The sequence below is a fragment of the Dermacentor andersoni genome, chromosome 4 (genome assembly GCF_023375885.2).
Source record: "Dermacentor andersoni chromosome 4, qqDerAnde1_hic_scaffold, whole genome shotgun sequence".
NCBI classification, from domain to species: domain Eukaryota; kingdom Metazoa; phylum Arthropoda; class Arachnida; order Ixodida; family Ixodidae; genus Dermacentor; species Dermacentor andersoni.
The window spans coordinates 30,662,088-30,674,825 of record NC_092817.1 but is presented as its reverse complement, the minus strand read 5'-3'; the positions used below and the strand labels follow the sequence as shown (position 1 = coordinate 30,674,825).

Below are 12,738 nucleotides of genomic sequence, written 5' to 3'. Positions count from 1 at the left end.
TAGTGACGTGATTTCTTGAGTGCATTTAGAAAGGCGAGTTTTGCTATGGCTCTTTTCACTAACATTGATTGAGCAGGCGAAAACCGCAAAAATGGCTCGTTGGCCCGTAGTTTACATTGCCAGCAGTTGCGACTGACCCGGAAGTGAATTCTGATGTCTATAGAAATCTGACCAAGTGATTTTCAGGAAGATCGTGGGTGATCGTTAGGGGCCTTTTACCTAGTGACAAAACTCACATCTGCTTGTGTGTTTTTTCTCGCTTTAGGCGCTGGTCGTAATAACTCGATTTAATTACATTCTCTGCACGGGTAACGCTACCAATAAATTAAAGGACAGCTGTATAATTGTTCTTTTAAGCGTTCACAGAAATGGAATATAAATTATATGTTAAACTTTTATGCTATAGCAGCCAGAGGCCCGACTCTATGAGATAACAAACCATCACAAGCCTTTGTCAGCGGGCTGAATGGAACAGGCTGAATTACGCGTAGTGTGTCACGATCCACCCCGGGTCGTGAACAAGGGAGGGCTTCTCAGCGTGGTGGTGCTGAAAGATTACTGACCGGCGAGCTGCCGTGCTCGTCGGTGTTTATTGTGGTGCGGGTGACCACTGTTGCCTGCCGAGCTATAGCAGGCCGCCGAGCATGGCGGGTGAACCAAGATTATGTCCGAGGGGGCGTCACCTACTTGCTACAACCCCTCACCCCCAGTTTGTTTGTTAAATAAAAAACAAACGTCCAAGTTCACACTATGAGGCTCTGCCTCTACCCTAGCTGGGTCGACGGTGCCTGCTACCCAGGCGAGTAACGGTCTGGTGGCCTCCGCTGTCAAGTACTCCGCCTGGGTACCGGTGTCGACGGGTCGGGTCGGGTGTGGCAACGCCGGGTGCTGCCTGGACCAGCCTCGCTCTATCCGGAGGGTCCGTAGTGGTCGGCCTCGTGAGTGGTGCCGAGTTCGACACCGGTCCAACGGGTGCCGCACCACTGGCTACGGTTGCCGCCTCCGAGGTAGGTGGTACTCCGCTAGAAGCGACTGGTGCTGTCACTAGTCCTCCTGCGGGCTGAAACTCAGTGGCAGTTGAGGGTGCTGGCCAGGTCCCGAGGCGAGGTCTGACATGGTGGGCGTATCTGTGCCACATGGCCCCATCTGGCATGCGGATGAGCAGCGATGAGGCGCTGGCAGGAGACACCACCTGTCCGGCAGACCAGGGTGGGCCAGGACGGAAGTTCCTGGCGACAACTGGAGTTCCCAACTCTGGCAATTGCCCGGGACGGCACCCTTGGTCAGCAGCCAGCTTCTGCTTCTCTGATTGAGCCTTGCGCAGCTTGCGCTTACTGTGGGAGACCTCGCTCTTGAGCTGCCGGTTGCGGCTCTGCAGGCTCGTTATAATGTGCCGCATCTCCCGGTTGATTGGCTGAGCCTGCTCGCTGGACACCGACGACGCCTCAAACTCAGTGCGTAGATTCTCGTACTCCTGACGAATCTGCACGATGTTGTCCTCGAGGCGAATGACCTCCGAGCGAAGCTTCTTCTGGACAACGAGCTCCTCGCTTTCCATCTGCTCAATGTGGCGAAGGTGTGAGTTTTTGGCTGTCGACAGCAAGGAGCGACACTCGTCCAGCTGAGTCTTGAGTTGCATGCTCTCGTTGTACAGCACGGAGAACTGGCTCTGCAGGCACTTGTACTCTGCTGTGCTCACCACCAGGCTCTTGGGCAGCGACCGCAGCTCTATCCGCAGCTGCTCCACCGTCTTCAGGGCCTCCTTGTGGTCAAGCTGAAGCTGCTCCAGCTCCAGCAGCCGTGCCGATGCCAGCTCCCGCTGTTCCTCGAGCTGGTTCTGCAGGTCCTCCAAGCGCAGGGAGGCTGCTCCGCCACCACCGCCACAGCCCCCAAAATCCACATGTAGGCGGGACCAGGGCCTCTGTGGAAACGGCCAGGGGGTGCTTTCCACATTACGCGAGGCTCGCTGATGCTCCTGGCAGATTTGGCAGCTCTGCATCACATGCAGGCTGGCTTCCGGGTACTCTGGCAGACGAATGCCCAGTACATGAATCCAGTTTCGGCCCAGCAGCGTCGGCGACGACCCCTTCGTTAAGTAAAGGGGAAGGGTTGCCTCCCTGTCGCCAAAACGAACGCTGACCTGTGCCTGACCCTGGACCTGGGAGAGTTGCCCGGAGGAGCTGCGCAGCATCACGCCCGAAGCCTCGACGGACACGCCGGGGAAAGTCCGCTTGAAGAGCTTCCCGGCCATTACAGACACGCTGGCCCCCGTGTCCAGCTCCATGGAAATGGGGTGCCCGCATATTTCGACGGTCAGCATGTATGGCGGCACAGACGACGGTACAAAGCCTGTGTGCCACATGTCGAAAATCGGCGGGTCCTCGGCCACGACGTGGAGCCTGGCCGCGGAAGAGCTTGAGCTTGCTGCCGCATGCCTCGGCCGCGTACCCTTGCGACGGCTACGCTGGCCGCGGGCTTGTGTTGTACCTGGGCTTGAATCCGGCTGCTGCTTGCTGTTCGTCCTCCCACTTCGGCATACACGTGCCAGGTGCCCAGTTTTCCCGCACGTAAAGCATTGTGCTTGAGAGAACTGGCACTGTGAAGGGGAGTGGGCACCACCACAGCGACCGCAGGTACTGCCCTTTGTCGCGAACTTGTTGACCGCCGCTTCCGCCGACGGTGAGCCAGTCGCACGGGAAATCTCGCCGGCGTCCTTGGCGGCAGCTTCCATTGCCAGCGCTGCCTTCACGGCGTCGTCCAGCGACGGGTCGGGAAGCTCCAGGAGTCGCGTCTGCATGGCGGGGTTGTTGATTCCGCAGACGAAACGGTCCCGGAGCAGCGAGTCCAGTTGGTCCCCGAAGGCGCAGGCACTCGCTAACCCTCGTAGCGCAGCAACGAATTGCCCGAGGGTCTCTCCTTCCCGGCGGCTCCGGTTGTTGAAGCGGAAACGCTCCATTAGTGTGGACGGTGCTGGGTTAAAATGCGAGCGCAGTATGGCAAGCAGCTCACCCAGCGTCTTAACGTGCGGCGTGGCTGGCTTCAGAAGGTCGAGCAAGAGGCTGAAGACGCGGGTCCCGCAGCTGGCCAGGAAAATGTCCCGCTGTTTGGCCTCGGGTGTGTCGTTTGCCCGGAAGAACACGTGGACTTGCTCCTCGTAAATTTGCCAGGCGGACCCATCTCCCTCGAACGGCTCGAGCCTTCCGTACAGCGGCATGGCGACAGCAACGGGGGGCGGTGTTTCGCCGCTCGCGGCGGCGTGGGACGCTCCGTAGGTACTTGTCGCCAGCTTCTTCGCCAGAGTCACGAGGATCCCATCCTCGTCGCCAGTGTCACGATCCACCCCGGGTCGTGAACAAGGGAGGGCTTCTCAGCGTGGTGGTGCTGAAAGATTACTGACCGGCGAGCTGCCGTGCTCGTCGGTGTTTATTGTGGTGCGGGTGACCACTGTTGCCTGCCGAGCTATAGCAGGCCGCCGAGCATGGCGGGTGAACCAAGATTATGTCCGAGGGGGCGTCACCTACTTGCTACAGTGGGAGAGATATTGTCGCAGCAGGCAGAGTGAGGTAAACAATACAGAATTCCTTTTCCGTTTTCTTTAACTGTTTACTTCGTCGACGCGTGCACGATGTAAGACGTGCCTGGACCTTGCTTGCGATCATCTGTGTTTTTTATTGTTTTGGAACACTTGGTCCTGCGTATGCGTAACACGGTTGACATTTGGGGGGGCACGGCTGCGATTTTGTACTAATGCCTTCCTCTCGATTCTACGCCGCTCTTATAATCCATAATTCACGGCCAGCTGATCCCACTGATAACGCTGTTTAATTTTGTCCGTGATCTTTCTTGCACTCTTCTAATTTTACTTTATTCCATCGGCTACACTAGACCACACCAGACCAAAAGAAAAGAGAACAAAGTTGGAATAGCAGCGCCGGAGGGACGGAAGCTTAGCGCTTTGTTTTGAAACAACAACAACAACAACAACAACAACAACAACAACAACAACAACAACAACAACAACATTGCATAAACGGTTCCACATCTAACCGGTTCACTTCTTGGTCTTCGACAACTTGATCAGGAAATGTCAAATATCCTGGAGTAAGCTGGCTTGGCTTACAATGATTATCGTAGACGGAAGTTATTGGTCGCAAATTAATTATTGCGCCCACTTGCGTGAGTCTTGTGAACAACTCTTTAAAGTTTAAATAATTTTATTCGAGTACTTTCTACAACGTAGTCTTCACTGAACGAAACAATATTTCCCAGAATCCTCCCCACCAGAGAGTTTGTTCTGGAATGAACTTCCATTGGATATTCTGGTTCGTAAAGTACGCTTGGACTTATTTGTCCACAGTCTTTTGATGTCCTTCGAGACTTTCTTGAATGTTCTTCCGTTGTTCGTGTACAAAACTTTGACAAGCCTCATCTGCCAACGGGTCTGTTGAAGGCAAGCATAAAGATTCCCTACGAGAGATCAGTGATGGCGGCATCACGCGTGCAAAATTTCTACAGAAGATTTCCGTGGTGTACGCGTGTACTGAACCAGGACCGCGCGTTGGTTCGGAATTTCTAATAAACTTCATTCTCACTGGGACTCATGTCAATTGCACACAAAGATACTGATGACTGCAGCACCGGCGCGATTTTGGGTTTAGGCCATGCGGGATTATGCAGTGCACTATTTACTGTAAGCGACGTGTATTCTGCGAAGGACACTATCCATGGCCTTCCGCAGCACCATGAGATGTTCGAACACGTAAGGAAAGCTATTTATGCAACGAAGAACGGCAGACCATGTCAAGAGCAAACCAAAGTACGCGACTTTGTGAACATAGCACACGATATGTGAAGACATGAGATACAGTGGGCACTAAACAGATGAACCTTCTTGTCTTTGGCCACTTGCAAGACGTTCCGCCACTCGATACGTGCACTGCGGGGTGAAGCTGCGCGTTTGCGCGGCCCGCTGTGCACACACACACCACTCACTCACCTGAGGCCCATGGATTCGGTCAGGTTACCGAGGAGCGCACCCGAGATTCCCCAGAACTTGTCCTGTCCGTGTTCATCCTTGACGTAAATCGAGTATGGGGGCCACTGCGACACCAGTGGCATACGACCGGTAACACTTTCAGCATGTTTCAGTCTCTACCTTGCGAACCTTTGTTACATCGGGTAGCTCTCTCATCTATCGCAGCGCATAGCTAAGGATTATGGAGAAAGCACAAATGCAGCAGAACGTCGAAAAAAGGAAGGGAACATGATTCAAGTCTTCCTTTGTGTGTGGCAGGCCGAAAAGGGTGAGTGTTATCTTCTTGCCTAATCTTAAGCGCTACGGCCTGCAATAGCCATGCACCAAAAAGCTGAAAGTATTGTTGATCTCTTTCGCTTGCATATATAGGAGCAGGTTGGTTCGCTAATGAGTTCTACATATACCATCCTAGTAGTTGCATTGACTCATACGATATACTAGAAAGTGAATGCTCCTTTCAAGGAGGCAATAATCAATGATAGCGAGCGACCCAACAGCATAAGATCGCCGATCAGTCGACCTCAACAAGGGCTTCACATACCACCAACAAGCCTGTTTCAAAAGCATCTGTCGACTGCTTTAAATCAGCCCGGAAGCAAATTTATCAGCAACGTGGTTTAACAATGGAATCACCAAAGAATCCTAAGTAAAATTTTGATTACGCATTCATTTATGAGCACTTAATAATAAATATGGACGTGAAAAAAATTATTCTGCAGTGACTTAACTTTTTACCCGTTTGATAGCCGCTTTCACGATTGCTCAAAATAGTTTCATCAATTTATTCCGGCGAGAATAACGGTTTGCGAAACGTCCCTCTGATCTTAAAGAAGTTCAGAAGCCTTCATGGTAAGTGCATTTCCTGGTGGTGTTTATTTTCGAACCTAATAAATAATATAAAAGATAAAAAAGTCAGATTGTTAGACAGCTATATACGAAGTAACGATAGTAGTTTTATCGGCTATATAAGCTTGCAAACATTCCATTATTAACTAAATTAACAAGCACGGTGTCACGCGCGTTGGCAAACAGGAACACATATCACTCGGTAAGCGCGGGCAGTCAAAACTCTGCCGTGAGGAAGAGCGGCAGCATGCAACTAGCGAATTGACCTTCGTGCTGCCCTTCGCTTAATCGCGAACGGCGAGAGCACAGCGCACACGAAGCCATCGGCCATCGGCGCGCTTAAGACTGCCTACACTTTGTAACCACAGCACATCGCTTTCAAGATAGGGCCCGCGCGTGGCCGCGCTCAGCCGCTCCCACTCCATACGCAGCCGCCGCGGGAGTAGAGTGCCCCTCCCCCCCTCTCCCCCCCCCCCTCCCGTACCGCCTCTGCTGCCGTGTGTCAACACCTCCCAAGCCAGCATCCTTCTCGGCTCACCCTTGCATGCTTTCACTCACGCCCACAGCGTACGGCGGGCTGCCGCGATGTTATCGCACTTGGCTTTACACGCAACATGACGGCGACGGCGGAAATGTGCCTGGAGTCTCCGTATAATTGCTGCTGCAATAATAAGTAAGAAATGGGCCCTATTTCAACGTTATGAAATAAGATTCAACGAGGGCTCACCGGTGACGACGAGACGCGCACCGTGTGATTGGCGTAGCGATTCCGGTAGAGGGGCCACGTGCTGGGCTGTGTTGTGTGTCGGCAAACATGGATAGATTGTAAAGCGCAAATATAGTTTATCATATCAACGTTACTTGAACCAAAATATTTCTAGTAACACTCTCCCGCATATTGTGCATGTGTGAGCTTAAAGCCTTAGTCACAAGGAGCGTGTCTTCGTCTGCCAATTCGGTCATGTTTCTTGACTCTGCTGCACCGAAAATTATCAGACGATGTCACATCGGTACTGGTTTTCTGGTTTAAAACGATGCTGTGATTGTTGATTGTGTTCAGTTTAAGGGCTATGAATTGGATGGGGCAGAATCAGCAGAATCGGATAGGTTAAGTCAGTTGCGACGAAAAGAGCAGGGCCGCTATTTTGTAGCGATGCCTTATGCCTTATTCTATGCTATTCTTATCATCCACCACACAGGGCCGCCTGATCCCGTTGATAATGTGGGCAGACCGTCGCTCTGACCACTGGCCAAGCGCGAAAAGCCGGAAAAAGCATAGAATGGGAAAAGGCATCGCTACAAAATACCGGCCCAGTAGGTGCACGTCAATTCTTCCTAGCGTGTAGGTTAAAAGGAAAGTAAATGAAAATATAAGTTGAAACAGAAGGATAGAGTATTCGTCTAGAATTTAGAATTGAGGTCTAGAATGGTCGCTTTCTATGTGCCAGTATATCACTTTGTTGCGCAGTAAATTGCTCCCGAAGGTCTCGTAGGAGTCCCTCAATTTAAACCGCCCGCGCCAAGAGGGATGGCTTGGCGTAATCTCGACGTGACCTATTTTTATGCCGCTGTTATGTCTTTTAGAAACCCTTTATTATGCGTGTTAAAATCGGGAAGGACAGATGGCGCGCGTTTTACCTTCTCACTCTCCATGCCAATAATAAATCAATTTCAATGGCCAGTGCACGATCGTAGATTCCTGGAAGCCCTTCCGTGAACGAAATTATGTCAGTTTTGCATTAGAATTAGAACACTGAGACTGACTGTATCTCTGAGACGGACACACGCTATAAGAGGGATCTGGCCGAATTGACACGAGGAAAACGCTGATCAACAGTGCGCAAACGAGAAAAACCTGAAGGTGGTAAACTCTGCCAACACGGCAAGCTGTTAGTGCCATGCAATCGGTATTTGTATGAAACATTAACGAGCTCGTTTAGTTCAGGTTTATGCATCAGGTACCTGTGGCTCGTTCACTTAACTGCCGAGAGTCAATAAAGAAGACACTCGCTATCCGCCAGTCACCGGGTCATAGGCTGGCTAGGATGCCATCACGTGCTTTATAAAACAGGGTACATGGCTTATTACCGGTACTTTAGTGTAGTTGGAATCGTGCCACAGCGGCAGCTTGCAATATGGGAGCCGAATCGCTTAACCACTGAGCTATTCTTTTTTTTTTTTCTGTTACACCAAGCGTTGGCCGAACTCAGTCACTGTTAAGATTGCGCAGTGCGGTTTACTTTTAGAAGAGAACAGATAAGTGTAGTGCATAAGCTAATTTTATTCCTCTTGCAAGTGTACAACCGCCCGACTTTGCAGCAGATGACTTGTGGCACTGGCACCTTTGGACGCCACCCTCTAGTGCATTGCCATGGCTTTAGCAGGCGCTTGTAGCTAGAGCGTGAGCAAAGTGAGAGCCGTACATTGGAGGATCTAACAAATGGAGGGGCACTGAATGCAACAGTGTACCGCACTGTACCGTTGTACACCGTTTCCAGCAAGCGCCACACAGTGTCAGAGAGTGGTGATGTCCATGCACGTATTTCAAAGGCAGCAGCACACCACGCGCTCATGAAGCACAGCTGGTGCTCGGTGCAGCACTATAATTCGTAGCGTGACTTTCCACGCAGCGGGAATTTCCGGTGTTTTTTCTTGCAAAAGAAGAAAAGGAAGACGACGAAACAAGACCGGAATCCGCGACTACGATAGCGATGGAACATGTGATTGGTACCGGTCGCGTCTAGCATTTTTTTTTCCATATGATTGTCGAGACAAACTTTTTTGATTGTTCGCTCCATAACCACAAAGTAAGACTCGCAAAAACCTGATTTCTTGAATTTAGAAACTCAATTGTGAGTTTTTTTTTTTAGTGCCAAATCCACGACCAGATTGTGAGGCGCGTGCCGTAGCGAGGGACTTCGGATTAATTTTGACCACGTGGGGTTCCTTGACGTGCACCTTAATCTAAGTGCACGAGCGTTTTCGCATTTCGTTCCCTTGCAGAATGCGGTCGCCGTGTCCGGCATCGAACTCGCGACTTTGAGTTCGTCAGCCGTAGCCACTAAGCTACCGCGGCGGGTATCCCTTGAAATCCCTCTTCAACGAAGCGAATTAAAACAAGTCCACGCAGGGTGCTCTGGGCCAATTCTCTGTCTTGCATTAGCAGGAAAGTAAACATGATTGCGAGTAGCAGCTGCGTAATCCTATAAATGGCTTCAGAGAGAAAAAAAAAATTCGTGTCGCCTTAATAAGCATAAGCAACGAAGCTGCTGTACTAGTCCTACTCAATTAGTAAAATGGCATAAGAGATGTGTAATTCTACTCTCCATCACGTATTTAAGGGTTCTTCGGACAGCCGCATCAGTGTAATTATTGACAAGCATTTAATGTCGGATCGAACCACGTCCGGGCCGACCTCCACCCGCGTAATTGCAGACACAGAGGTTCAGAATCAGAATCAGAATCAGATTATGCGTTCAAGACAAATTGGAAAAACAAACGCAAACTGATTCCGTCACGCGCCTAAACTCATTTTTAACAATGTGGCCAACTGAAAAAAAGTTCTACTGGGATGCTAATGAGCTCCTTGTAAATTGGGTAGCAGTGAACGAATGGAGGTCCCATGCTTACCATCGTGCTGCACTGCCAAGAATCGCAATACTGGCTGCAGTCATGAGAACGTTCTTATTTAAACGTAAATTCATACGATGTACAAGAAGTTAACTATGCGGACAGGAAAAAATAAAAGCTTTGTAACCGCGTCTTCTCTGGCGGTGTTCAGCACGTGAGCAACATGGAAAGGAGTCCCTGACTGATCTTGCCCGAGATACGCTTCAGGGAATGAGAACCTGAAAAAATAAAAATAAATAAAGGTCATCCGCTGTGGTTTTCCCGCAGTGTAGCTGACAAATAGCACGGGTGATAGATAAAGAAGGAAGATAGGCGTCTTCAGGATGGCTCTATTCCAAACGAAGCCCCATTGAGAACTTAATAGCCTCCTCATGTCCCGTGAACGATTGACCGTACAGTTCGAGCGAGTTGTTGGGTTGCATATTTCGAGAAAAAGAAATCGCCATAGCGTGTAAACTCATCCAAACACAGGCAGCGCTCTGCGTTGTGTACTAAATGAAGCGCTGATTTCCACCAATGCTTGTCTTGCGGACGTGGACTGCTTGACATATTGTCCCTATGTCTATATAGTCTTCAAAACGTAAAATTCAATATGGAGCGAGCATGCCTCATCGAAAGCGGGTGTAATGTAGGTACAGAATTAAATACCAAAAAGAGCGTGTGTACTGAAGATTTTCAAGCAAAAGGCAAACGCGGGCCATCTGATTGTTTGGAGGCTCATAATACGCAAGCCTCACGCGAGCGCAAGCCTCAATTCTGCGTCGAATCCAAACTAAGTCGTTCCCCAGCCCACATTGGCTCGCCATAATTACCAACGGGCAATGGAACCCAATATGTCAAGACTGCACAAATCAAACATTGGCTACCCAAAATCACATTCTTTGGGGGTGCGAGGGCTTACCCCCTCCCAGGTCGCTCCTGCTAGCTCCCTCACAACAGACGTGGGAGGAGCTGCTCAGAACGCCGGATGAAAAACTACAAAGAGCCCTCGTTGCCTGGGCCGAAAGGGTCGCTCCTCGTGAGGGGCCATCCTAGGACTCGGGCCTGCCAGATAACTGAGCAGAATCTCAATAAAGTTGTTACCACCACCTACGGTCGTAGGGCGAAAATGGGGCGACATAGGATAAGACGGACGCTGGCGCTCTCGCTATTTAGAAACATTTAAGTATTTAAGAAATCGCCTTTGGCAGATAGCGCAATTCTATTCCTTGAGCTGGATTACTCGAAGCGGTGGACATTTCTTGTAAAAGAAATCAAAATGCTGTACTGATAACTAACAAATATTACTTATTAACTTTGAAAGCTAATCACTTCAGGGCACATATTAGAATTTACGGATTGGAGCTGGTGAGTTATCTGAAGTTATTTGAATACATATTTGAAGCGACCTCAAGAAGATGGAAACAGATGGAAACAAAAGAGGCAGCGGAAAATAGGGGAGAATAAAGAAGAAGCGGCTAATGGCGACATGCTTCAACGACAATATTTATTCTATGTTATTGTGAAGAGTATCACTACATCTTTTGGCGCAGCCCACAATAGAGACCGGGATGTGGGTGACATTCTGTGCTGAAAACTGTGGTGGCCGCTTGGTTTTCAAGAAATGCCACAGGTCCAAGACGAATATGCCCTCGACCTTCCTGAACACATAACCACAGGTGAGGTCGTCGGCCCTGTCTTCGCTGAAGCCTCTATGTCGTCCAAGGAACTTCTCCATAACGGGTCAGCAAAAGTAAATGCACCAGCACCCTCATTGGGCCAACTTGTGTTGACGCGGTTTTAGACAGGCCCTCGCATTGAGTCATCTTTATTTGATGTACCGTCAGCTATTCTGAAGTCATTGGAGATACAGCAGCAGCAAATATTGCAGCAAAACAAGCTCATTGAAACGTTAAAGTCAGCAGTGAACCTTCGTGAGAGTCGCCGTTTCGAAAGTGTGCGACCGGAGGTGTACAATGGCTTCTATGACTGCCTCAGTAAGTTGGATAGGTTTCTACCGGCAGGCTGCAGAACACATGAATGGCAGATAGACAGAGACTGTATAGTTAACATGCGACCATTTCTTGCGGGACTAGTAAGAAAATGGCATGGGTCTCGTCTGTAGGATTGGAAATGCGAATTATGGTCCAAATGGAAAGCAAGCTGTATAACAACCTTTCAAAGAAATTCAGTAGAACGACAGGACCAGGCTATTTACTACCGCTTCAAGTCTGGTACTCCACTAAAGTATTTCCTTAAAGAGCAATGCCTCCTTCATATTGCTGAGCCGAAGTTGCCGTTAAAATCTGTGTTGACACTCATCACCCATAAGCTACCAAAGGAACTGCGTTGGCTGGTGCAGGTTAAATGTCCCGAAACGCTCGAAGTTAGAGCTGTTGCAAGATTTTCCGCACTACTAGGTGGAGAGAGCCAAAAAATGTCGCCAAAATCCTCACGAGATATCAAGTTGTAACTTTCACGCCACTTACCAACGCTTTTCACAGGAGATGCAGGAAGAAACTTCCAAACTTGCTTCGGACGTGTTCAGGACCCATTATTACCACATGTGGTAAAACATTTGGCAAAGCAGAGCAAAAAAAAAACAACAACAAATATCAAAAGTACGCCTTTATTGGATACGGTGACCGTGTTGCTGATGTTGTCAAGCCAGCTGTATATTCAGCTAGATGTGAACGTACAACCTATGCGAGCTCTTGTGGACAGGGGTACTTCGGTGTCCATCACCAATAAAAGCAAAGCAAAACCTGAACATACATTCCCTGGCAAACGAATACTTGTACGGGGATATGACGGCAAGGAACGTGAACACTGTGAATGAGTACGCGTTAAGTTGAAGTATCAGTCACAGACTATGGAAGTGTTAGCTTTGGCTATTAAAAACAGGAAATGCGATTTTCTGCTCACGCGCCCGGACATTAAGTTAATGAAACTGAATATTTGCTATGGTGACACTGTGTCTCGGTGTACCCTGGTGTGGATAGCGTGAATGCAGAACCCAGCTCTAAACAATCTCGAGTGCCGAAGAATAGGGACGACATTCGCCATGTTTATCCAGAACTAGTCTGTTTATAGGATACCCGCCAGCCACAACCAAGTTTCAAGTTCCATTCAAATTAAATGACACAAGTGTAGTGCGAAAGGAGCGATACAATCTGACGAGGGAAAAGAAGGCGTAGCTCAAAGAACTCCAAAAGATGCTCGGTGCAAACATCATTCGGCCGTCCGTG

General features: G+C 49.5%; 1 protein-coding gene across 1 annotated transcript in view; it reads right to left on the bottom strand.

Annotated features, from left to right (window-relative positions):
* The window catches only part of LOC126536626 (glutamate receptor U1-like), a 25,659-nt gene extending 14,431 nt beyond the window's left edge, over nucleotides 1-11,228 (bottom strand). Inside the window, exons 1-2 of the mRNA XM_050183657.1 lie at nucleotides 11,049-11,228; nucleotides 4,997-5,100 (exon numbers count right to left, since the gene is read on the bottom strand). Of these exons, the coding sequence (XP_050039614.1) occupies nucleotides 4,997-5,100; nucleotides 11,049-11,228 (284 nt within the window). The remainder of the gene's footprint in view (nucleotides 1-4,996; nucleotides 5,101-11,048) is intronic.
* Between the last annotated feature and the right edge of the window lie 1,510 nt (nucleotides 11,229-12,738).